This window comes from Saccostrea cucullata, unplaced genomic scaffold (genome assembly GCF_032062105.1).
Source record: "Saccostrea cucullata isolate Sc308-1 unplaced genomic scaffold, CSIRO_AGI_Scuc_v1 ctg39, whole genome shotgun sequence".
Taxonomy (NCBI): Eukaryota; Metazoa; Mollusca; class Bivalvia; order Ostreida; family Ostreidae; genus Saccostrea; species Saccostrea cuccullata.
In genome coordinates this window covers 199,821-225,219 of record NW_026937104.1, presented here as the reverse complement: position 1 = coordinate 225,219, position 25,399 = coordinate 199,821, and the positions used below count along the sequence as shown (strand labels likewise).

The 25,399-nt window shown below is 34.3% G+C and overlaps 3 protein-coding genes across 3 annotated transcripts in view; 2 read left to right on the top strand and 1 right to left on the bottom strand.

The window, feature by feature from the left end:
- Positions 1 to 1,129, top strand: part of LOC134247344 (uncharacterized) — a 95,477-nt gene extending 94,348 nt beyond the window's left edge. The window contains exon 4 of the mRNA XM_062729719.1: positions 1,056 to 1,129. Coding sequence (XP_062585703.1) covers positions 1,056 to 1,129 — 74 coding nt within the window. The remainder of the gene's footprint in view (positions 1 to 1,055) is intronic.
- Positions 1,130 to 1,134: 5 nt separating this feature from the next.
- Positions 1,135 to 6,274, top strand: LOC134247363 (uncharacterized). Its single transcript, XM_062729737.1, has 2 exons — positions 1,135 to 1,331; positions 4,303 to 6,274. The coding sequence occupies exons 1-2, from the start codon at positions 1,318 to 1,320 to the stop codon at positions 6,272 to 6,274; spliced, it is 1,986 nt and encodes a 661-aa protein (XP_062585721.1). The 5' UTR covers positions 1,135 to 1,317.
- Positions 6,275 to 7,355: 1,081 nt separating this feature from the next.
- Positions 7,356 to 24,631, bottom strand: LOC134247359 (uncharacterized). Its single transcript, XM_062729733.1, has 25 exons — positions 24,239 to 24,631; positions 23,889 to 23,996; positions 22,507 to 22,682; positions 22,094 to 22,156; positions 19,065 to 19,143; positions 18,770 to 18,837; positions 17,861 to 18,587; positions 17,434 to 17,541; positions 16,696 to 16,802; positions 15,981 to 16,046; positions 15,665 to 15,763; positions 15,475 to 15,524; positions 14,292 to 15,226; positions 14,029 to 14,136; positions 12,376 to 12,551; positions 12,001 to 12,063; positions 11,629 to 11,704; positions 11,332 to 11,402; positions 10,295 to 11,021; positions 10,091 to 10,198; positions 9,879 to 9,979; positions 9,608 to 9,673; positions 8,639 to 8,743; positions 8,271 to 8,320; positions 7,356 to 7,967 (listed from the first exon to the last, which is right to left on the bottom strand). The coding sequence occupies exons 1-25, from the start codon at positions 24,405 to 24,407 to the stop codon at positions 7,850 to 7,852; spliced, it is 4,524 nt and encodes a 1,507-aa protein (XP_062585717.1). The 5' UTR covers positions 24,408 to 24,631; the 3' UTR covers positions 7,356 to 7,849.
- Positions 24,632 to 25,399: the final 768 nt, after the last annotated feature.

The following is a 25,399-nucleotide window of genomic DNA, read 5'->3' as shown; positions in this document are numbered from 1 at the left end:
GAAATGGGGGAGGGGGGGGGGGGGCTAGGGGGACTTAGCCCCCCACTTTTTTTCCAAAGATAGATCTGCTATAGGCAATGGAAATTGGGGGGGGGGGTTGTTGGTTTAGCACCCCCCTCCGCTTTCAATTTGCCAATGGGTTGTTACTATTTGATTTTTTTTTTAAGGTATAAAAATGGAAAAATTGTTTGGGTAAAACAATTCAAGTTACTGAAAAAAGAAAAGTTGTCCAAACTCGAAAATTCCATTTCCTGAGGGAGGGGGGGGGGGGTTAATACCATCTTTCACTACCAAAGAAATCCGCACGCTAACTCTCGATTCCCGCCTACATTTTGTAAACATTTGATTCATTATATAAATTAATACCAACGCTAAATAGTAAAGAGTAAATTATCCATAATTCCAGCTCTTGAAAAAAGGGGGTAGACAATACTTTCCATTGAAAACGAACTATATCGTTCGCAGTTCTTTTTCCATTTCAGTTTTTTAATCAAACACTACATTACCCTTGTGTCCTCTACAAAAATTTGAATTTTTCAATTAAATTGTCATATACAAATTTTAATTGAAAAATTCAAATTTTTGTAGAGGACACTTGTTTGACTGTACTGAAACAATGGGGGGTAGAATTTCAATGAAATTTTCTATGAAAAAAATTATGTCCATAAAAGAAAGGGACCCTGGCATCCTGATACTTGTACTACATGCCTGAGTTTAATTCTTTAATTATATACTAAATTGTAGAATCAATTTGTCAATATATTTCAATTAATCCACACAAAACAAAACATTTTGATAAAAATTTCAGAAATAATGCATGTGTGTTTAATTCTTATTTAATGAATTTCAATAAGAGACAGGACTTAAGAGAAGTTTTCTTCCTCGAAATTTAAACATGCTCTTGCTTGAAAAAATATCATCTATATGAGGCCGAATTTATCATGTTTATTAACGAAATTAACATGCACACGTTGCACTTTTATATCGTCAAAAGATTTTAATCCCCCATTTCTTTGAGCGAAAATCCTAAGCTTTCGACGACGCACGGTAATATAAAGGATGCGTATTGATTAAAAATGTCCAAGATAAAAGTTGTTTATCCTTGAAAGTGTGTACACTATTTTTATAAAGTACCCAATGTTACATTAGCATATTCACACAAGATAAAATCCGAGATCCGCTCCCCGCTGAGTCAGCCAGACGCAGCACAGAAAACACACTCGGTAGATAAAGCAGTCAAGAGAGTGCAAGATCTCGATATCATCATCAGTTTCCAAAACGTTACACACGTTCAAAGTTACAGTACAGAATCAGTTAATGTCGTCTAGAAGGTAAGTTTTATTGTGTTCTTTTTTAAGTTCTTAACATTTACCATCCTTTGTATATCGACCATATATCCGTTGATGAACACGTGAACAGTCTGGGGTACCATTTCATCGATGATGCTAACTTCTGACATGTAAACAAAAGAAAATGTTGATCTTGTTTGCAAGTTTTTGAGTTGACAAAGGTATGTACCACTGAATAGTTTTCTTGCGAAACATCTATGAACTTTAAAATTATCAATTGCGATGTCAAAAATTGCATGACTTGAGAAGATGGGAACAACACATTTAATAAATGAATACTATAAAAGGGTAAGCATGGTACATGACAAAAATCTTAGAATTTAAACCAAATTTGCAAATTTTATTCCGATATCAACCAATATATATCAATTATTTATAAATAGTCCTTGGAGGACTTTTTTGATTTTTTGTTGTGCATAGTGGACACACATATGTCAAGATAACTTTGGCTGCATGAGGAAGCTGATAAATTGGCCCCCCTGTAGTTTAATCCACTGTACACAGGATATTCCGAATGAATTCTGAGACATTAGATACTAGTACTCGCATCTGGACAGGGGGCAGTCTACAATGGAGTATTTATTCACAAAACAGATGATATGTGGAGATAAAAAAAAGCAAAATAATCTTTGTCAGATGTACATTTAAGGGGGGCGACTATACTTTCCATTGCGCAATATTTCGCGCATCATAGTAAAATGAAGCGTATTTACGGTTTTCTTGCAACTTTTTTTCGCTTAATTATTAAAATTAAACAAAATTAAGAAAACAAAGGTATAAAAATCTAATTACAATGTGATATAACTGATTTTTTAACTTATTTTCAATTGATAGGTATAGGTTGACGTCGTTGCAGTGTGTTTTTGACGTTATGATAATCTGTAGCTCTTAAAGAAAGGGGTAATAAAAATATTATTATAGAAAAAGTAATAACATACGCTCTTGAAATTTTAAACATAAAAATGTGAGAATATCTCCAATATTTTTATTATGTTTTCATGTGAATCCATTGTGTGCGTCATATTTTGTAATACTCGATAAAACTAGTAAATTTTGCTATTTTTTTGCATTTTGAGATGCCCCCTCTGGTAACAAGACGGTAGAATTTTATGTTTACATAAATTGTATAATATAGTATTACTCATCAAATATTACAGTTTGAACAAAATGTCTATTGTAGTATTTGTATAATTTGCTGTAAAGTGCTAAAAATTGGCATTTTCCTATATAATCCTATTGTAAATATACCTATATTTTGAGACGGTCCCTCAAAAATACCTTCACGGTAGATTTCCCCCAAACTTTGCATGTACTCTGAAGTTAATGTAAGTTATATATGGTATTAAAATGATGAGTTTCCCTATTGTAGTTTTTACTCAATAAAACTATAGTCGGCCCCCTTAATTATCAAGTATAAAATTTGTATCCCCCCCAGTAAATTCAAAATTTACAACATAATATTTTGGTCAACCAGTAATTCAAAAACAGCTAAATATATATTTTTAAATAGATTCACTTTATATATTGACAAAAAATGTCGACTGTAAAACCATGTTGGCGTTTGACATATTGGTGGAGTCACAGCTTAAATACTCCATCAATTCCTCCGTCTTCTTTCCTTTGTACATTAAATGATTTAGTTTAGTTTTCTTCTCACTTTTACCGGTAAAGCTTCCATTTTTTTTTTTTACAACTTTCTACATGTAAGTCATTGGTCAACATTTGCAAATGTAACACTACGGGTTTTTAAAGAATTAAATTTAAAAAAACTGCTTGAATTCTGATGAATTCAGGTACGTAGCAAAGGGGGGGGGGGGGGGGCACCCCCCCCCCCACTTTTTTTCCCAACAATACCTTTACTATTGAAAATGTCCATTGAAAGGTTGGTTGCCCCCCCCTCCCCCACTTCTAACCACGGTAGAGGGCTATCAATGAAATGCAGTATTGTATGCAAAAATGGAAATGAAAGGAAGTTGGCCTTGAAAAAAAGTTGGCCACTACCCCCACCCCCACCACCAAATAGGATTTTCGAGTTTTGGCAATTTCCTTTTCTTTTTTTTCTGCTTGTCAACTTTTACAGGAAAGTAAAAAAAAATTCTATGGCTTGCCCCCAACTTTCAAAAACGATGCTACGTGCCTGGAATTTCCCCAGGTTACTAATTTTTCTTCCAATAAAGTTTGCAATGCCATTAAAGTTACTAAATTACTTCATTGAACGTATGAAAAGAATCAAAACTAAGAAAACTATACCGAGATACAAAAAAAAAAAAAAAAAAAATGGGAGGCCCATCACACTTGAAAAACTACTACTACTACCCCCCCCCCCTCTATCTCTCTCAACATATATTTCAAACATGAAATGCTTCCAAAAAGTACACCCCAAAGGTGATTTTAAAATATACATGTATAGTACTCTTCATTAAAAATAGTGTTCCTTGCATTAAATGAAATACCCATCTATCCATTACTTGCTTCACTTTTTTCTTTTGTAGATTAAATGCTTTGCAAAATGATGGACATGAATTTAAATACCCCTGTACCTTCATGATGGTTTTTATTTACCTTTTATAATATATCCATGAGTTAAGTTTTTTACAGAGACGTATCCCTATTTTTCAGTGTTAGACATGGATAAAATATGCAAGCTTGATCTTGAAATTAGTTGAGGGTAAGGCTATATTGATAAATAATTCATAAAAATAATCCAAATTTCATTACATTTTGTAGGCTACCGAACTCTTAATGTATAACAGACTGAACATTTATTTATGTATATGCAACATTTTCATCCCATTTTTACAAACTGCATATAGGCCCCTAATTTTATACTATACTCGACCTATAAAAAGAAATACTTATAATGTAGTACGAGCACATTCCTTGAATTACCATAATTTGGACATTTATTCAATTGATTCCTGGCTAAGAAGTTCTGACAATACTTTCGTTACAGGATGCTTTCCCGTTGTTCCTTTGTTTTGTACCTTAAGGTGGCAGTCACCGTTCTCTCCACCATTGCTGTCTTGTCCACCATCGAGTTCATCAACACAACCTTCCACCGACGCTCCATTAGCTCTGAAATGCCAAGGTCGTGGCACGCCAGGACGCCTTACCTCGTGGACACCCCGGCTTGTAAAATTCCTAACCTTGACCCATTTGACCCTTCAGTAGCGCAATTTATCAAGCCTCAACAAAATCCGATTTTATGTAACAAGAGGCCATCCCTAACATTTGAAAATGGAACCAAACTTCAAATCAATTGGACAGCAGTCAGCCATTCAAGATGGGGTGAAGAATTTGGGTACTGTAGATATCAGCCTATTTATAGACCTCCAGATAACCATGACAACAATTATTTGACATATCTGGAAATCAGTGACGAAATCAATGGTACAGTTGACATGAAACATGAATTTATCAGAGTCATGTGCTACAACCGCAATCACGGAAAAATTTATACAAATTTTCATCAATTCATTTTACCGAAACCGGACGTAGAAGAAAGGTGCTCACTTGCGTTTGTTAAACATAAGAACAGTCCGTACGTGAAGGAGACGTTTAATGTTGTAATGATTGGTGTGGATTCGATCTCAAAGCTTAACTCACAAAGATATCTAAAACGCATGCGCACATTTTTAATAGAGGAACTCAGTGCTTTTGAAATGACAGGTTATAATAAGGTAGCGGACAATACGTTTGTAAATATTGTTCCAATGACGATGGGAAAATTCTTAGAAGAGGTACCATGGAACGAAAGTATGAGTAAAATTCCATTTGACAAATACGATTTTATTTGGAAAAAATTCGCTTCGAAAGGATACAGGACTCTCTATGCAGAGGATGCACCTGAGATCGCCATCTTTGATTATCTTAAATCTGGTTTTCATCGGTCGCCAGCGGATTACTTCAACCGACACTTCTCATTGGCCATGACAACAGATAAAAGTGTGTGGTATGACAGCCATAACTGTGTCACAGACCGGCTAGAAACGGATATTATCCTCAGCTACATCTATAACTTTATGGATAAATACAAATACGAACCACATTTTGCATTTTCGTTTATCACTGGTTTAACTCACGACTTCCTCCAAAGTGCTGGATATGCAGACATTCCGTATTTAAATTTTCTGAAGAAACTACGAGAAAACGAACAGCTGAACAACACAGTATTAATTTTATTCAGTGATCATGGAATGCGATTTGGCAAACTTCGTGAGTCGTACATCGGAAAAATGGAGGAACGATTGCCTTTCCTCTTCTTTGTTTTTCCACAATGGTTTCTGGCAAAATATCCTGCGTATGCAGAAAATCTAAGGACAAATACCCACAGGTTGACGACGCCATTCGACATTTACGAGACTCTGTCTGATATTCTCTATTTTAATGAATCTATTTCGTTAAGAAAGGGGTTTAAAAATAGAGGAATAAGTTTATTTAAGGAAATACCGGAAGACAGAGGATGTGAGGATGCAGGAATACTTCCTCATTGGTGCACATGCGCAGAATTTCAAACATTATCTCCGACCAATGAAATTGTACAAAAGATTGCAAGTTATATGATAAAGAACATAAACAGTCAACTTGTGGAAGTGTCTAATAAATGTGCATTTCTTAAATTGGGAAAAATCAAAACTGCAGTTAAATTACTTCCGTCCGAAAAAGTGTTAAGGTTTCAGGAGAGTAAAAATGACGTCATCAATAGGTTTGTGAAATATGGAGACCGATCTAAAGCTCAAGTGAATTATCAGTTGACATTCAGCACTGTTCCTGGGGATGCATTATTTGAAGCCACTATGCAGTTTGATGAAGTTGATCATTCCTATAAAATGATTAGTGATATTAGTAGAATTAATGCTTATGGCAAGCAATCTGCCTGCATCGATGTCCACAAACTCAGAAAATTCTGCTTCTGTTCATCATAATGATTAATAAATATTTTTTAAAAATGTCAGCATTTTTCAATTCATGGAAAAAACTATATCAGCATTTCTTTGTTTTGTGCTAGTAATTGCGTAAAATCTTAGACATTTTGAGCATTGTAGCACCTGAAAGTAGTACATCAGTGTGCCCCATGATTTTTGTGAAACATTTACATGTATAGACTACATAAAAGATCATTAATTTGCAATCTATTGGAATTCCCATAGGTACCAATTGAGCCCCCTTATCAGCAGACCTATCTTTGTATTCATATGAAGCAGAATTTGTGCAAAATCTTATGCGTGAAAAAAGAAACCACTTGCTGAAGCCTTCAACTCGACATTTAGATATATCGACGACGTATTGTCAATTAACGATGGTAATTTCCATTTCTGTGTCGATACGATATATCCTGGAGAACTTGAGATAAAAGATACCACAGAATCTGACACATCATTTGTGTACTTGGATATTTTACTTGAAAAAGATGTTAATGGTAATCTTACAACCAAACTATATGATAAACGTGATGACTTAAACTTTTCCATCGTCAACTTCCCTTACTTATGCAGCAATATACCTTCATCACCTGCATACGGAGTTTATAAATCTCAGTTGATTCGATAAGCAAGAGCATACTCTACGTATGAACAATTTCTAAAGCGAGGTAAATTATTGACAAACAAATTTATGATACAAAAATATGAGGAGTCATCATGTAGTACGTTCTATGGTCGATACAATGACCTCGTCAGCAAATACAATTTATCAATGACTGACGTTTTTCATACTGATTATTAGTCCATTATTTATACACTGATTTGGCGACGAATTTTTCCGTTATTTCACGAACATGACAAGGAGCACATGACGGGTGTGACCGGTCGGCAGGAGATGCTCACTCCTCCATGGCGCCTGATCCCACCTCTGATGTTTTGGAGGCCCGTTATAGCTCTGCTCCTATTTTGTATAGTTTTATGGGCTTTGATATTGAATACTGTTCGTTATCTCCATATCCTTCATTGCAACTACATGGACGTTGTTCAACATTCATATAAACACACACACAAAACAAATCCATAATCTATATAAAAAATATCACAAAACAGTCGAGTTAAATAAACAAGTACAAAATTGTACTGGCGCGAATTTCATATCATGGACGCTGCCTGAACATTTTTTTTTTGAGGTAGAATGTACAACTGAATGGATTCAATTTTTCTTTTCTTTATATGTCTTTTTTCATCACACTATCTTTAATTATGTCCATCATTCAGCACAATCCGGAACCTGACTGTTCAACATCCAAAAATATATACTTGTCTTAAGGTGGTGTTGGAATGGTGCAGTTTTCCTACGTACTGTTTCGACGCATGGATGATCAAATTAATGCTCTTGTATTTTAAAAAGTAATCGTCTTGGTTTCTGACGTTCCTGCATTCCTGTTTTACTGAAAGGTTTTATGCTTTTTTTTCAATATTCTCAATTTTGTTACTTAAACCTTCAAATTGCCTGCTTTCCAACAGGTCGTCTTCTCCTCGGTGTCATTATATTTCCATTATTATGACTGTGTATTATTAGCTTGTTCCTATGCCTGATAGAAGCTGACACTTTCGATCTGCGTTCAGTCGGGAACCTTGTGAACATGTGAAAGCCTGCTGAAACTCCTCTGAATTTCTCAAAATATTATTCACCCTAAAAAGAAAATAATCCTGTTCTTTTCTTTTGTTTACTTATAAAGTCAGTAATATAAATTGACATTCAATTCAAAGATTTAAAACAGAAATAATCCATTCAAAATAGAAATAACCCAGAGACAGGGACCTGCATTGAATTCATACGATTCCAGTTTTTTACTTGTATTGACTTTAACGTATCTGCGATTTTTACCTATGTCGACTTGATATTATTGATTTGATACTGTCTTCGTTTTTAACAGTACATGTATCAACTTGATACTATATCCCAAATGTTTACTTGCACTGACTCAATATTTACCTGTATTGACTTGAAACTATTCCAGATTTTTTATCCACTTCACATGTTTGCTAAAAAGAAAACACAGGCATAATTTTATTCCATAAACTGATGAGAGCTGAAATTACTTTGGAACTGTATTTTGTACAGCTCAGATAAATTAAGAAAATATAATTATGTATTTGATATCATTAATTTCTATAAGACTCCTTGCTAACAATACAATTATATTAATTATAAATAGTTATATATTTATTTTTTATCATTAGATGATGATTGCTTAAATGCAAGTATTTATTTACTATATATAGTTGTTTTTAAGTGTTAAATAATCTGAATATTATCATTACATAAAGGCTATAATTCTATGCCAACAATATTAAAATTACTTGAGCAAATGTTAGATAGAAAAGTTGCTTTGGTGTGATGAAATTTGAAGGATCTGGGAGAATAACTTCCTGTATGTTACCACTAGTCACGTGATCTGTGTACACCTAAGAGAGAAAGACAAATGTAATACCGTTGGAATACTTCTGAAATCATACATTTGATTTGCTCTGCAAATATTACAGCAAAGAAAAAGCCAGTCACGTAAATCTTAAAAGAAAGTCAGGAAGTATAGAGATACAGAGAATACAAAGAGATTTTAAGCAGCTCATTTAAGCATGCCCTGTCGACCGGTGGTCACAACCAGCGATTGCATATTGTCACGACAGAGCAAACGAAGAAGACATTCTCGAAAAAAAAAACATTGTGTAAAAAAGTATAACAAATTGAATTAAAAACGTAAGTCAGCATTCAACTAATATATTCTTTTAAAGGCCATTGCCATTAATCAGTGCATGAACAACACTAAGCAAGCCACGTGCGTAGATTTCTTGAACAATGGCTGTTCCATCAGTTATCAATACAATTATATATTCATCTTAATTATAATATTTTAACATATATTTAAACAAATCTAATTTTACTTTGAATTCTGATGTAAATATAAACATTACAATGAAATACTTTGTTTGTTTGTTGGTACGGGAATTAACGTCGCAGCTATTGCAGAAAAAAAATTACATAACCCGCATAAACCAAAGAAAGTATTTTATTTTTTAAGATACATGTATATTTTACTTGTATCAACCGTAAAACTTGCGAAATCATGTCTTTAAACGAGACTTCTTTTGTCAATAGCTTGTTGTGTTTCCGAAATTTTTGTACGTAAACATTCTCTTGCTTACAGTGTATCTACTCAACTTCAAGACACACTAAATTAAGGGGATTAGTGTAAGTGTTCATGTCAAGAACTTAATATCTTAAATAGAATACTCGTACTTCGCTAGAAATTAGACACAAACTATAATTACCTTGGTAATAAGATCTAAGGCCACTCCACCTGTCATGACGTCACCAGTTTTTATGTCGTTGAATACCTTATTATAAGTAATTTATTCATTTATGTTCTGAATTAAATGTTAAAGCAACGTAAACTGCGTATTTTATCATCCATGTGCGATATTATATAATTAACATAATTGTTAATCATAATTCGTTTTGAACCAAAACCACATTTAACATGATACAATTACAGTTTCAGAAAGACATTATTTAGAGTATTTAGACACTGTGAATATATACCCCATTCACATCTGAGGCCTGTGAGTTGTAACATTCTCTTTCTTCTGAAAATTTTACCAGGGACTCAAAACTCCAATCCAAAGGCGAGAACGAAAAGTCACCTGTTATTGAATAAAAGTTGAAGACATTTAACCATAAGACAAAGTGAAGATCCATTGTTTTATTTAAGAACATTATCATGTTCATATATGGTTAAAGAAACATAAACATACCTAATACAACACGTGTTAACTCCTTTGCTAAATGCCAACCAGTTGTGGTAATTGCAGGAAATTGTGGATCAACCGAATAATGAAAGTTCTGAATCGGGTAAGGTATACCTAGAAAGACATATTAAGCAAAATATAATTTTAGCATCCAAACAGGACCAAAGATACACTAGACCAGTAAACTTAGATGAGCAGTTATAGTCTTACCGATCACATTCAGACTGGAGTCAAAAGTTATAAACGTTCCATCCCATGCAAATTCAGCCGTCGTCACAGGAAACCCCAGAGTGTCAAGTTCCCTGTAAGTTTTCAACTGAAGGGCGGTGTTAGCACGATTCAAGAACGATACATCGAGTGTGTTTGACAATGTAACTGTCCAGGGAATTGATGGTGCTGATGGGAACTGGACGTCTAGTGATCCCATTGACGACAGGATTCTCTCAGCTGTGGAATTACTAAATTCGTTAGGTCCAGTAAGATAATTCCTCAATGTTTGTTTTAATTGGTTAGAAAACTTCGTAAAATATGACGTTTTGGTCGTTATATCATCTTTGTGTTTCTTCCTGTATTCTTCATGAAATTCTTCATTGAGTAAGGAAAGCGTTGAATCTAAACAATGACCAGCGGAGAATGGAACACTGGTGTCATTTCCATAAATGCCATCCATGCTTTTTCGTATAGCTAGTGGGGTGTAGGGCAGAAGACCAGTCAGCACCGCCCTCGTGTAAATATACAGCACAATGATGTCATCATTAGTCTGGTTAAATAATTGGTCAAGAATCTGGAAAAAGAAGGGGTTAACAATTCTGATGGGCGTGTCCGAAAAGGATTGTTGATAAGGCATCATGTATACCCATTCAATGTTTGGATATCTCTGTTCCAGTTCCTCGACTCTGATGTCCATGTTAGATTCGAATCCAGTGGATTGGATAGCCTAGAAAAGTGAAGGTATTTAATGGTAATTTTGTTGCTGAATACAAACCCATTTTCCTTGTTCAATAACATCATGATCTCAACAATTTGAAAACTTGACAAAAATATTATTAGATTAGTAAAAAAAAAAACCTTTGAATTTGATTTTAATCAGAATGAAAAAAAAAACATCTATGCCAGGAATATAAAGTGTGCGGTATAATTTTTTTTTTCAAAAGATTTGATTGGTTTGATAGATATTTTTTTCACATCTTTATATATTTTGTACATCACAAACATATACATATAGTTCTAAAATTCTACACACAAACCTTTGCCAATTCTTGCTCAAAAGCGAAGACTTCCTTCATCTTTTCGATGAGAATATCCGTAATGTTTTCTCCTATGAGAAAAAGAAAAATTATTCAAGAGTGATATGAATTTAATTTTGCATTTATTATTTTTTTAATTTAGCTTTTGAGTAACATTGTACATATGACAGGGCCTCCATATATCTACAGGATGTCTAATTTTCATTTGCTCCAAAATTATAAATTTCACATCTCCAAAACACATCTGGAAAATAATGCAGATATAAGCTCACGAATTGCATGTTACGTGGGTTATACCTGCTGTTTGCGGTCGTAAGTTAATATTGACTTTTTGCAAAACGGGAACTATTCTCTCCAGGTATTTTTGGGCTATCTGAAAAAAAGAATAGGTATACAATTATTAAATGCTTAATTAGAGAATGTTTTTGTTTTTAAAATAGATGATAGGTGAAAACTGAAGTAAAAACCGTTGAAGAATTTATCAATAAACAAACTTTGAAACTCCTTTCTTCTCAAAATAAAAAAAAACTGTTCAAGGTTTTTTCATTGTGAACATTTAGTTTTAATTTTTTTTTTTTAAATTCACTTTCTTAAAATGGAGTTTAACGACAATTCATGCTACTTAAAAGTCTAAAAGTTTCTAAAGTATACAGATCTTCGAGAACTCACCGGATTGTTTTCATATGGCAATAAGTAGGCATCATCTCTCAGATATAGGTTCGATGGAGAAAGCTGAAATATTGATTTAAATGAATATTGTAAGTTCTGAATTAAATATGTGTTTAAACACCTCAGGAAGATTGAAAAGACTAAGACAAAATACTCCATATTTTGAATTTATGGATGTTTGATTTGTTTTTGTTGATTGATTTCTAGATTTAATAAACTATAGATACAAAACTGCAAGAGTGACTTTATTTATTTGTCACTAAAAGATTTTCAGATTTACTAGTATTGCAAGAAGAACGGGTCAGTTTGACGTCTTTTATATTTGATGAATACGCAAGAAACTACAAAACTACGTTAAATGGAAAGTTATCTCACTTGTAATATTTTTGTAGTTTTATTGTCTACTTCAGCTTTGATTAATCTGTAATCAAAAATCCCTGACCCTCCCATATCTGTGCCGACAATGAGGTGCATGGTGCCTATTCCCATGAAGGATTGTAGGTCACTTCCTATTCCTATGATTTCCAAGATAAGTTGCATATCACTTGTCACTAGGAAAAAAGTAATCGGGATCACATATAGTTAAAGAGATAAGCACAACTCAGACGTCAAAAGATTTAAACAAGAGGCCCATGGGCCACATCGCTCACCTGAGAAGCTTTGACCATTCTGTTCTTTACCAGATTTCCCCTTGTAATACATAATGCATCCCCACCCTACCCCACTGATCATAATTTAGACATTTTGAAATCTACACTACCCCAGGATGCTTCCATGTGCACATAAGTTTCAGCTTTCTGGCCCAGTGGTTCTAGAGAAGAAGATTTTTCACAGATTTTTCCTATATTTTTCTATGTAAAACTTTGATTCCCCATTGTTGCCCCGCCCTTCCCCGTGGGTCATGATTTGAACAATTTAGAATCTACACTACCCCAGGATGCTTCCACATAAGTTTCAGCTTTTCTGGCCCAGTGGTTCTTGAGTAGAAGATTTTCAAAGATTTTTCCTATATATTTCTATGTAAAATTTTGATTCCCCATTGTGGCCCCGCCCTTCCCCCGGGGGTCATGATTTGAACAATTTAGGATCTACACTACCCCAACATGCTTCCACTTAAATTCCAGCTTTTCTGGCCAAGTGGTTCTTGAGAAAAAGATTTTCAAAGATTTTTCCTATATTTTTCTATGTAAAACTTTGATTCCCAATTGTGGCCCCGCCCTTCCCCCGGGTGTCATGATTTGAACAATTTAGAATCTACACTACCCCAGGATGCTTCCACATAAATTTCAGTTTTTCCGGCCCAGTGGTTCTTAAGAAGAAGATTTTCAAAGATTTTTCCTCTATATTTCTATGTAAAACTTTGATTCCCCATTGTGGCCCCGCCCTTCCCCGGGGGTCATGATTTGAACAATTTAGAATCTACACAATATCAGGATGCTTCCACATAAGTTTCAGCTTTTCTGGCCCAGTGGTTCTTAAGAAGAAGATTTTCAAAGATTTTTCCTATATATTTCTATGTAAAACTTTGATTCCCCATTGTGGCCCCGCCCATCCTGGGGGGTCATGATTTGAACAATTTAGAATCTACACTACCTTAGGATGCTTCCACATAAGTTTCAGCTTTTCTGACCGAGTGGTTCTTGAGAAGAAGATTTTTTAATACCCCACCCTATTTTTGTCTTTTCTTGATTATCTCCCCTTGTGAGGGGACTTGGCCCTTTATTTTAACAATTTAAATTCCCCTATACCCAAGGATGCTTTGTACCAAGTTTGGTCAAAATTGGCCCAGTGGTTCTTGAGAAGAAGTCGAAAATGTGAAAAGTTTACAGACGGACAGACAGACAGACGGACGGCCGGACGGACGGACGACGGACAAAATGTGATCAGAAAAGCTTCGGCTCAGGTGAGCTAAAAATCGAATTACATGAATATGTTTTGAAGAAAATAAAAACTATTAAAGCATTTGAAACAGATATATCTTCATTTTGTGGTAGATTTCATGTTCCAAAGCTCCCTAGACAGACTTACCTCTCTGCACCTGTTGAGGATCGTTGGACAAGAGACAGCTTTGGTAATGGAGCTTGAGCGCCTGTAAATATTCACTGTCTTCAGAGGTAACATTGGATTCTATCATTGCTAAGAAAATATGTAAAAATAATAATTAAACGTTGGTTATGATCATTTCCTAACAAATGCCATCAGTAGGAGAGAAATTCAGAAATACAGACATCAAAAACAAAACGAGAATACTAAATTGCTTAAATCTTTTTAAACAAAAAAATAAAAAGTACCTTTTAACCCCTCTCTGAAATTATAACGTACATCTTCTATTACAGAATCTCGGGACTCGTTATACAGATTAAGGGAAACTAATGCTTCTCTTCCATATACCCATCCACCACATGCATACCGATAAAAATCATCACAAGGATCTACAAATTCGTCCATTCGGGAGGAAAGCAGGAAAGCTAACGAGTAACAGAACCCGGACTGACAAGTCTGTGGTTCTGTTACAGATGGAGAGGTTGAGGGAACGACAATGGTTATTGTTTCAATGTCTGTTGTTGGTGGAGAAGATGTCATTGTGGGATTTGTCTGAGTAGATGTAGTTGTTGATAAAGTAGTTTGCCTTTGAGTGGTCGTTGTTGGCCTTTGAGTGGTCGTTGGCCTTTGAGTGGTCGTTGGCCTTTGAGTGGTCGTTATTGTCGTTGGCCTTTGAGTGGTCGTTGTTGTCGTTGGTCTTTGAGTGGTCGTTGTTGTCGTTGGCCTTTGAGTGGTCGTTATTGTCGTTGGTCTTTGAGTGGTCGTTGTTGTCGTTGGTCTTTGAGTGGTCGTTGTTGTCGTTGGCCTTTGAGTGGTCGTTGTTGTCGTTGGTCTTTGAGTGGTCATTGTTGTCGTTGGCCTTTGAGTGGTCGTTGTTGTCGTTGGTCTTTGAGTGGTCGTTGTTGTCGTTGGCCTTTGAGTGGTCGTTGTTGTCGTTGGTCTTTGAGTGGTTGTTGTTGTCGTTGGTCTTTGAGTGGTCGTTGTTGTCGTTGGTCTTTGAGTGGTCGTTGTTGTCGTTTTTAATGTTGTTGTGGGAGTTGTCGGAAGTGCAGCAGTGGTTGGTGGAGTTGTGTAATTCGTTTTTTGGAAAAGATGACATTTATAAAGGGGATTCATTTTTGAGCCAAGAGGGCAAGTAAATGCATCTATAAACGATTTGTCGTTCATCAGAACTGTGTTTACTCTGAAAGAAAAGGTTGGAAAATTCTTTACTATAGGTGTAATTCTTATAATAATCTATCTTAACTGGAACCATATTGTATTTAATATGTGTTTATAGAATTGTATTATTATAATGAGGCAATAGCTTTAGCATATTTAAGTCTAGTCTAGATAATATACATCTGTTCCTGTATACTAGTATGCATTAAAGATCAATTTAAAAAATGGCAATCAGAGTTCCTATAGATTTTTTGTTGCTAATTATCCTACCTTAATTTATTAGATAACACATCCCCCGTATTGTCCACTTTGCACATTTCCTGTAATGGTGAGATATTTAAATAATCAGAATAAAAGAAAATGAAGAATGGACACAAAAACTATAATGCATAAAGTCTCATTGCTTTTCAAAAGAATCACAATACTTGTATGTTTAAAGTACTTTGAATGATGAGCTTACCTGTGTAATGGACAGGTAAAACAGCTGATCTGATTGAAGAGCTAAGAATGGGAACTGGTATGTCTGTATCAAGTTATTTATAAGCAACCTTTTGTGTTCCTAAAATAAAGTGAACAAAAATTAATCTTGTCAAAATACTTTTGACATTTGTTTTACATCTTTCTTTATTTTTTTTGTATATAGAAATAAAATTGGAACTACTGTAACAATAATAATCATGTTTTACTTCATTGATTAAAATTAATGTCATAGGTCATGATCAATTAACGTTTTGGGGTTTGATCTGTGAGTTTTCTGTATCATTTTAGTGACGTACCTGTATCAATATATACAACCCTGCATGTCCTGACATTATCTGCTTTGTTTTGTCTATTCCGATATCCTTTAAAAAGAATAAAACATTTGAATGAATTGTAAAGATATCGAATAGTAATCAGACTCGGATATCCAGTGGAACAATAGATATCGGTGGCAGAGGAAACACAGATCTCTAAAATATCTGAATGGGATCAGGTGCTATAGGGGACAGATCATGAGCTACTTGTCATGATCATGCTAACGAAAAATTCGTAATCAGTTCAGTGTATAAGTAAAGGCCAAAAAAAGTATGAAATTCTTCAGTCAACGCTAGAATTATGATGGAGTGTATTTGCTGATAAAGTCATTATATCGGCCATACAATTTACAAATTGTTGGCTTAAAACTAGAGGCACTGAGAGCAATGAGCTCACTAAATGATACCCCATGTCCTCCGTATGATTATAATGGCAAGTCCATGTTTTGCTCTGGGAGACCCAAAATAAGTTTCAGATTAAAAATCATATAAGATTCGAAATGAATGTCAAAGAGAAAGGAATGAAGATGTAGCTCCATTCTTGGAATGTTGCGATAGAGATATAGATATTAGTATAATAAGTTATGATGCAAACTTTCGATTATCAAAGATTCTTTAGCAGTAGTGACGATATTTTTGACCCTCATATTCTAATAAACATGCAGATTTGTCATGAATTAGATAAAATATGACTTACAGTTCTCTTTTCAAACAGCTGATTCATGAAGCAGTCGTGTTTCTCTTGATAATGTTTGAAGGAGGCATCACTCCAGTCACTGTTAGAGGAGCGAACATCCAGCGCACCTTCAAACACAATTAACGTACTAAATCATCTGTTACAAATGTTTTACTTTAAGTTTACTTTTAGTTATTATGAATAAGGAGATTGTGTACCTGAAAATTATATCGCCATAAAATTTATCTTATTATCATGAGAACAGTAAAAAAGCAATACGAGTCTAAACATATCTAGAGTTTGGCCACGATCAAGTTTTAACGTCATTCTAATGTCAATCTTGAATTGATTTTCCGCGGGCCATGCCAAAATCAGGTCTTTCTTGCTATAAACAATGATTCATATAGCATCAAGCACAGGAGTTCGCATACCTAACAATTTTAAAAAATACGTAATACCCATGTTATTATTATAGGTATTACGTATTTTTTTAATTTACTGAAACTCCTGTGCATAAAGGACTTTTCTATAACATACAAGTATTTTATTACGAATTTCCTTTTGGAAGATCATTTTTATCTTGAGTTTTCCTGATTAAAGGTATGTCATTAAAATCTACTGAAGATATTTCTTTGCTTCTCATTCTCGTTTTTGTCTGCAAATTTAAGATCATAGAAAATTACATGTACATTGTTTGATTTATGAGGTTTATAGACTGTTGATCTTTAACCTTGGAATAAAAAGGGGCATTGTCCTTACCATATATTACTTCTGTTATTTTTTCCGAAATCATTAAACCAACGGTCGTCAAAAACGGAAATTCTGGTTTCAGGTTTGTTTTCCACGTTAGAATTCCGTAAGGGATACCTATAAATCAAGCATCAAGATACTCAGTTAATAAATAGTTTTTTCTAAGAGACATTATTGATAATTTGGTTTCTGTTTACATGAAGAATAATTACTTTCTAAAGAATATGTTATCAAAGCTATTTGACAAACCAAGAAAAAAACATCAACACGCTAATTTCTTAGTTTCAAATTTAAGCCTTTTTTTGAAAACCATAATTTAGCTTATATATATATATATATTTTCCCCGATTCATTCTAGGATTTAACTTTTTAAAAAATTTAATATTTAGTTACTTTGTAGATGTTTGAATCAATGAAAAAATGGAAATTAATTTACCCAGTGTACTGATGTCCTTGTCATATACAATATCAACACTGTACCAAGGTATATCAGGTACTGTGTACACCTCTCCTATCCGGTTCATCAATCGGTAGGAGTGCGCCTGATGGGCATAATTAGCTCGGAACAAGTGGAACACATCCTTGTTTGTGGAGAGGAGGACGGTCCAAGGTATGACAGGAATCGGTGCTTTACTCAGAGTCATAGAGGACAAAGTTCCAGTTATCTTTAATTTAGTTTCTTCACTGTATCCCCCATAGGAAGAGAAGGATTTGACGCTTTGGTCTGTCAGATTCCTCACCAGGGAGGAAATGTACTCAATTACAGGTTTTGTATCTTGTGTTTCTGCATACTCGATCAGCACCTCCTCTGGAAGTAGTTCCAGAGTACTATCTATGCAGTATGTCTTCGTGTATTCTTGTGCGGTCTCTGTGTCATATAAATTGTCCATAAACTGGCGGGTGGCTTTTGGAGCAAATGGAATGATGCCCGTAAGAATAACCCGGATGTACAGATACATGACAAGAGTAGATTTATCAGTCCTGCCCAGCATTTCGTTCAGGGACGTAAAGTAGCTCGGGTGATCGAGCTGTACGGGAGTGTTCGTTGAGAATTGTTGACTTGGTAAGGCTTCCGTCCAGTTGATGTTTGGGAAGTTCTGAATGAGGGCGCTGACAGGAAACAATGCGCTCTCCTCATTGGAAGATCTGGCAACACGGATAGCCTGTAAACGGTGATATAGTAAGAAATACGCCAGTGCAGTTTTTTTATTTACAGGCATTGATATTGAATGTACATGTATATGTATATGCACTTTTTCAACGTGCTGTATCAGAATTAAAATTTTTGTGAGTGAATGAGAGGTATAGTCACTAAATTAAAATAATGGTACATTAAATATACTACCTGTGAGAGTTGCCTTTCGAATTCAAACACTTCTTGAACTTTTTCCCGTAAAAGCCCATCAATTTGACCTAATACAAAATATCTTAAAGTTGTAATTTACATCTCCTTGACACAAATACAGGCACATATACTGAGTCTTGTCCCATAATCAATATTTTGTGCATTGAGCGTTTTCTTAAAGATTGATCAAAATGTGTTGTTTTAATTGACCAAAGAACAAATTGAATATGAGTAAAAACAATATTTTAAAGCATCCACTCCAGAGACATGTTATGGAAATAAAAAGATAACTTACCATAAGAAAAAGTTGGTCTGAGAAAGCTGTTCAAGCGCTGTATTAGAGGAACAACTCTGTCTAAGTAACGCCTGGCTATCTGAAGGAGGTACGTGAGATATCCTATATATATTCTATTTATACGTAATTATTAAACATTTTCTAATCAAGGTGTTATCATTTAAGTTGCAAATAAAAGCTTAAAAGTACAAGGCGAGATTTTGGCATAACTCTGAACTTGCTGGAAAAAGGACCAGATCATTGAAAACATGTCTGCAAGAATGAAGCACAGAGAAAAATGAAATCGGCGGAATGATGAACTGCAATTGAATTCAAATCCACACGAATCATCAGTCTACAAATGATTAACAGCAAGGAAAAGGTTTGCAAGATCCTGCAAAACAGAATCACAATGAAAATTGTATGAAGGAATGACCTTTTGCAGAATAGAGTCCCAATTAAAATGATCCACAACGACAAAAGACAGCTATCGTATGAAGGAAAGACCTTTTACAGGATGGAGTCCCAATGAAATGATCCACAACGAAACAAGGCAGGTAATGTATGAAGGAAAGACCTTTTGCAGAATAGAGTCCCATTGAAATGATCCACAGAATAGAGTCCCATTGAAAAGATCCACAAAGAAAAAAGGTAGGTAACGTATGACGGAAAGACCTTTTACAGAATAGAGTCCTAGTGAAAGGATCCACAACGAAAAAAAGTAGGTAATGTATGACGGAAAGACCTTTTACAGAATAGAGTCCCAATGAAATGATTCACAACAAAACAACGTAGGTATTGCTTGATTGAAAGAACTTTTACAGCATATTAGTAGCAAATGACACGATTCACAACGAAACAATATCGGTATCGCTTAAATGAATCGCATCAACGAATTTGAATGAAACTTTTTTGAGGAAGTATCCTTTGATTTCTTTTTTCTTTTGACTTGTTTTTGTTTTGGTATTTAAGATAGCTTCATCGTCATCATATACAACATTTGTTTATCATGTACAAGATTCTTAAAGATGTGTGGAAATCATTAATTATATCATTTTCTTTATCTATATATAAATAAAATGATGACAGAGTAAAATATTCTTTGTAGGAAGGATATGGAGATAAAGAACAGTATTCAATTTCAAAGTCCATAAAACAATACAAATTAGGAGCGAGCAAACACGGACCTCCAAAACATCAGAGGTGTGATCAGGTGCCATGGAGGAGTGAGCATCCCCTGTCTACCGTCCACATCCGCCGCGTTCTCTTGTCATGACCAGGAAATAACGGAAAAATCCGTCGCCAATTCGGTGTGTAAATAATGGACAAACAAATAGTATGAAAAACGTCAGTCAGCATTTGACTCAAAGATAAACTGTATTTGCTAACGAGGTCTTTGTATCGACAATAGAACTTACGAATTGACGACTTTAAACCAGGCTGCTGGTATTCTTGTTTCATCAACTTGTTTGTCAATAATTTACCTCGTTTTAGAAATTGTTCATACGTAAAACATGCTCTTGCGTATCAAATCAACTGAGATATATACACTCTGTATGCAGGTGATGAAGGTATATTGCTGCATAAGTTAGGGAAGTTAACGATAGAAAAGTTAAAGTCAACAAGTTTATCATGGAGCTTGGTTGTTTGATTACCATTAACGTCTTTTTCGAGTATGAAACTGATATGTCAGACTCTGTGATATATTTTATCTCAAGCTCACCAGGATATATCGTATCCATATAGGATTAGAAATTACCATTGTAAATTGACAATATGTCGTCGATATATCTAAATGTCAAGTTGAAGGCCACAGCAAGTTTTTTCTATTTTCACGCATAAGATTTTGCACAAATTCTGCTTCATATGAATACAAAAATAGGTCTGCTTTGCACAAATTCTGCTTCATATGAATACAAAAATAGGTCTGCTAATAACCGAGCGCAATTGGTACCCATGGGGATTCCAATATATTGTTGGAAGACCTGGTCTCCAAAAACCATAAAGATATTGTCAATCAGAAACTCAAGCATCTGTTTATGTCAACTTCAGTGTACTTGTGTGTGCAATCAGAATATGTTTTAACAAAATAATTTTGCAAATGACCAGGTAAGTAAATTTATGAGTTCCATTTTTATTGAAAAAAAGCTGTCAGTGATATCAAAATGCCTAGACTTTAATTTATCATGGGGAATGGTTGTGTATAAAGTTGAAAATTCTTAAGTTTTTAAGCTGTTGATTTTGGTAATTTCTTGTGATTTCAAACTGTCCAAAAGTTCTTAAGAATTTTTGAGGATCCAAAACGAGTAAAGAATTATCACAGCTTAAATTATTGAACCTTGGGCTTTGTGTAAAATTTGATGTCGTACCAATAATTATATATATTTATATTAATATGCCCGAAGGGCGTTATAGTAGATTTGATCAGGTACCGACTTCATGTCATAACACAATGAAACTCTAAATAATGATATTTTATTTCTTATATTTATATTTTAAGTTTCCATTCCTGTTACAAAGAAATATATTAGGTATTATTTAGACTTTGATTTTGAAATACAGCGTAACGTTTATACGACGTCATGTGACGTCATAGTCAGAACTTTCCAAATTGCTCGTGCAGTTTGCTTTCCATACGCAAGAAAGTCTGATCATGTGACCAACTGCATGTCATTGAAAATTGAATTTCAATTTAATTTGCATTGTTATATAAGGAAAGACATCAACAAATGTAAATATTCCCTATTGTCTAAAAAATTTCTAGACAAAACCCGTGGTAATAAATGGAATATATCAGGCGAAATGATCTGAAGTACACATACAAATAAACTTCAATGTGTAAAAAACACAATAAAATGAAGGAGATTTACACAAACAGCAATAAAAAAGAACAAAGGTCCTCTTCGTAATACCTGGTATTTACCACGAAACAAATATTTTTATAAGATCAATAAAGCTTTCAATTTCTTTCTTAATTCTTTACTAAAATTGACTTGAAAATAAGTAATATTACATTCAATCGTGTTTTAAGATCTAGCAAAGTAACATACCTCGTTGTCTTGATAAGGTAGAAGATATACACTCTGTCTGAGGTACAGGTCTGGTGGAGAGAGCTAGAGCAGTAAACATCAATCATTAATATTGAACACTATTACTGGTCATTCACTTTAGAAAACGATTATCTTTTCTACTGTTCATTTTCATATTGTATTATGCATTCCTACATGCCAAAATGTTGCAGTTTCAAAAAGTGAAAGCAGACTGATGTTTATGGTACAAAAAGTGAACTTTCAAACAAAAATAAAAAATATTTAATTTTTTTTTTTATTATTGAAAAGAAATTAATATGAGACCATTTCCTTCATATCCAGTCATTGATTTCCATATATTTAAACTTTAAAGTGTATGAACCTAGCATCTACAGTGAAATGCTGATTTTGATTCAATAAAGAAACACACAAACCTGGAGAATGGTTCGTTTGACATTTCCAACAATTTTTCTTTCTACATCATAAGTAAAAAAGCCAAATGCACCATAATCCGAGAAAAGTGAGTACTGCATCACTGATGGCGTCATAAATGACGTCATAGAACTTCCTACACCAAGAGATTCCAGTAAACTTTCCACATCCTTTGTTACTTAATGAGGAAATATACAAAATAATCAGTATAAAAGTTCATAATATCAAAGAAAACTAGGAGACTTATTGTTCATAGAACAATAAGAGGTCTTTCCACCTTCTTTGAATTTCACATTTTTATACCTGACTCCTTAAAATTAATTTCCATGAAAAAGAAACCAGAATTGTCTTAAAGCATAGAAAAAATGTAATTAAAAAAAATTTTGGAATGACCTTGACCTTTGACCTTAAAAAAATATTCAAGGTCAAAGATCAAGGGTCACAATGCAATTGACCCCATGCTTCTATGACTTATAATTTTCAAGTTATAAGGTCTAATAGTAAGTACAAAGAAGTTAAAAGGCAATAACTCACATAAGGGTCATCAGATCCTTTTGCACTTATACAGTGAAGTTAGGCCTGAAGTCCCTTAAGACAAAAGGTAAAGGTTTGGTGTCTCTACGGTCTACAGTTTCGGAGGAGTAGCGATAACAAGGTTTTTCACACAAGGGGATATAACTTTTAAAAGGGTTAATCTTAGGGGACAAGAATGAAATCTTTGAAATAGTTTTAAAAGTGCATTTTAATGATGCACAGACAGATAATATAAGTTGAAAGAGATTATAATAGCTTAATTTCTCATTTTTGGAATGACCTTGACCTTTGACCTTTAAATAAATTTTAAGGTCAAAGGTCAATGAATCATATGCAGTTGGTCCCATGTCTTTACGACTTCTCGTTTTGAATTTTTTTAATTATTTGTAAAATTCAAAAACTTTCAGGGGCAATAACTCATATAAGGGGTCTATGGATCCTTTCGCAATGAATAGATTGAAAGATCCTCTCAAGTAGTCAAAGACATTGGTGAAGGTTTCATAGTTTCATACCTATACGGTTTACGGTTTCGGAGGAGTAGCGATAACAAGCATTTCTTGCGTAAAGGGCGATAACTTCGAAAGGGGTCAAAGTTCAAACTTCTTGGGTCGTTTTTCGGAATAACTTTAAATATCCAATATCATGAACTATAAGGTTTTCCGATAAGTCTTGCGGTTTCAAAAGTCCGGCAGAAAAAGAATAAAAAACATAAGCATTTCAATAGGTCTTTCCACAGAAAGGTGGAAAGACCTAATTAACAACAGGTTCAGAATAACAAATTGTTTTTGAGGATGTGTCATTAATATATTTTAATTTCATTGTGATAAATTTTCTTTAAATCAAAACATACCAAGACTACTATCAGGCCGGTTATTTGAATCTAGGCAACTCTGGAAGTGAAGTTTAGCGGCAATCATGTAGTCCGAGTCACCAGAAGTCACATCTTGTTCAAGCATTTCTAGAAAAAACCATAGCTAACAGTAACTTTACTATTAAGTGGACAAAAAGATGATGTCAAACATTTTATTTAATGATAAAAAAGATCATACTAGTTTTATAGACAACGTAGTTAAAATAACAAATCTTCAACAAATTATATTAAAAAAACAATTTGCAATTTGCTTTATAGATATTCCATGTTATTTCAATTAGCTTGTTTCTAAAAACTTAGAATTAATGTTCTTGATGAAATGTAGCTACCTATCAATCTTTGTTTTAAATTCAATTTCACGTCGCTCATCACGGAATTCCTATCGGCATCAAAGACATTCATGTCTAGCAAAACTTTCCTGCTTGAAATCCACGCCCCACAAGAGTAGCTGACGAAATCAGAACAAGGATCCACGGATGTATTCATTCTTCCCAGCATTTCATATGCCAATGAACTGCAAAAGTTGTCATCACAAAGCACCGGATCAGTCGAAGGTATGGCGGTCGTAGTTGGTGACTGAGTTTGCAATGTTGTTTGCCTCGTTGTGGATTTGGGCTGTGTGGAAATAGATGACAGAATAGTTGTAGTTTGTGACGTAGTAGTTGATGTAGTTGTAGTTGGCTGTGACGTAATAGATGATGGGGTTGTAGATGGGAGTTTTGTGGTCGTGGTCGTAGACGGTGTTTTTGAGGTTGTGGTCGCTGCATTTGTAGATGGTATTTTTGGCGCATCAGTGATTAATTGTGACGTGGATGCTTTTGTTGTCTGGGATGTTTTTATAACTGCTGAACTCGTAATTTTTAATGCTGTTGTTATCATTTTAGTGTCTGTCTTTGGTTGTTGAGTTGTCTCTTGTATTGCACTTGTTGATGATGTAATTATGGGACAAGGAGTCTCGTCATCGCTTATCAGTGGAGCTGTTGCACCCTTATTGTAAAACAAAACAATGATTTTTGTTAAGAAATAAAAGCTCTTTATAAACATTAACAATGGTTATTTCCATTCTTATGTCAATATGATATATTCCGGTGAGCTTGAAATAAAAGATTCTGACACATGTGTTTCATATTTGGATATTTTACATGAAAAAGACGTTATTGGTAATCCAACAGCCAAGCTCTATGATAAACTGATGACTTCAACTTTTCAATTGCCAACTTCCCTTAATTATGTAGCAATATACATGTACCTTCATCTCCTGCATAAGAGTTTTATATATCTCAGTTGATTTGATAAGCGACAGCATGCTTTAAGAACAATATCTAAAACGAGGTATAAATTGCTGACAAACAAGTTGCTGAAACAAGAATATCAGTAGTCTCGTTTAAACTCATAATTTCGTAAGTTCTGTGGTCGATACAATGACCTTGTCAACAAATACAATTCACCTTTACGTCAAACGCTGACCGACGTTTTCCTATTGTATACAG

Coding starts and splice junctions, on each gene's coding strand:
- LOC134247359 (XM_062729733.1), bottom strand. CDS start 24,407: ATGCTGGGAAGAATGAATACATCCGTGGATCCTTGTTCTGATTTCGTC. Junction 18,588..18,769: donor TCGAAAGGCAACTCTCACAG/GTAGTATATTTA, acceptor CACCGTTTACAG/GCTATCCGTGTTGCCAGATC. Junction 17,542..17,860: donor CAAGGACATCAGTACACTGG/GTAAATTAATTT, acceptor CTTGATTTATAG/GTATCCCTTACGGAATTCTA.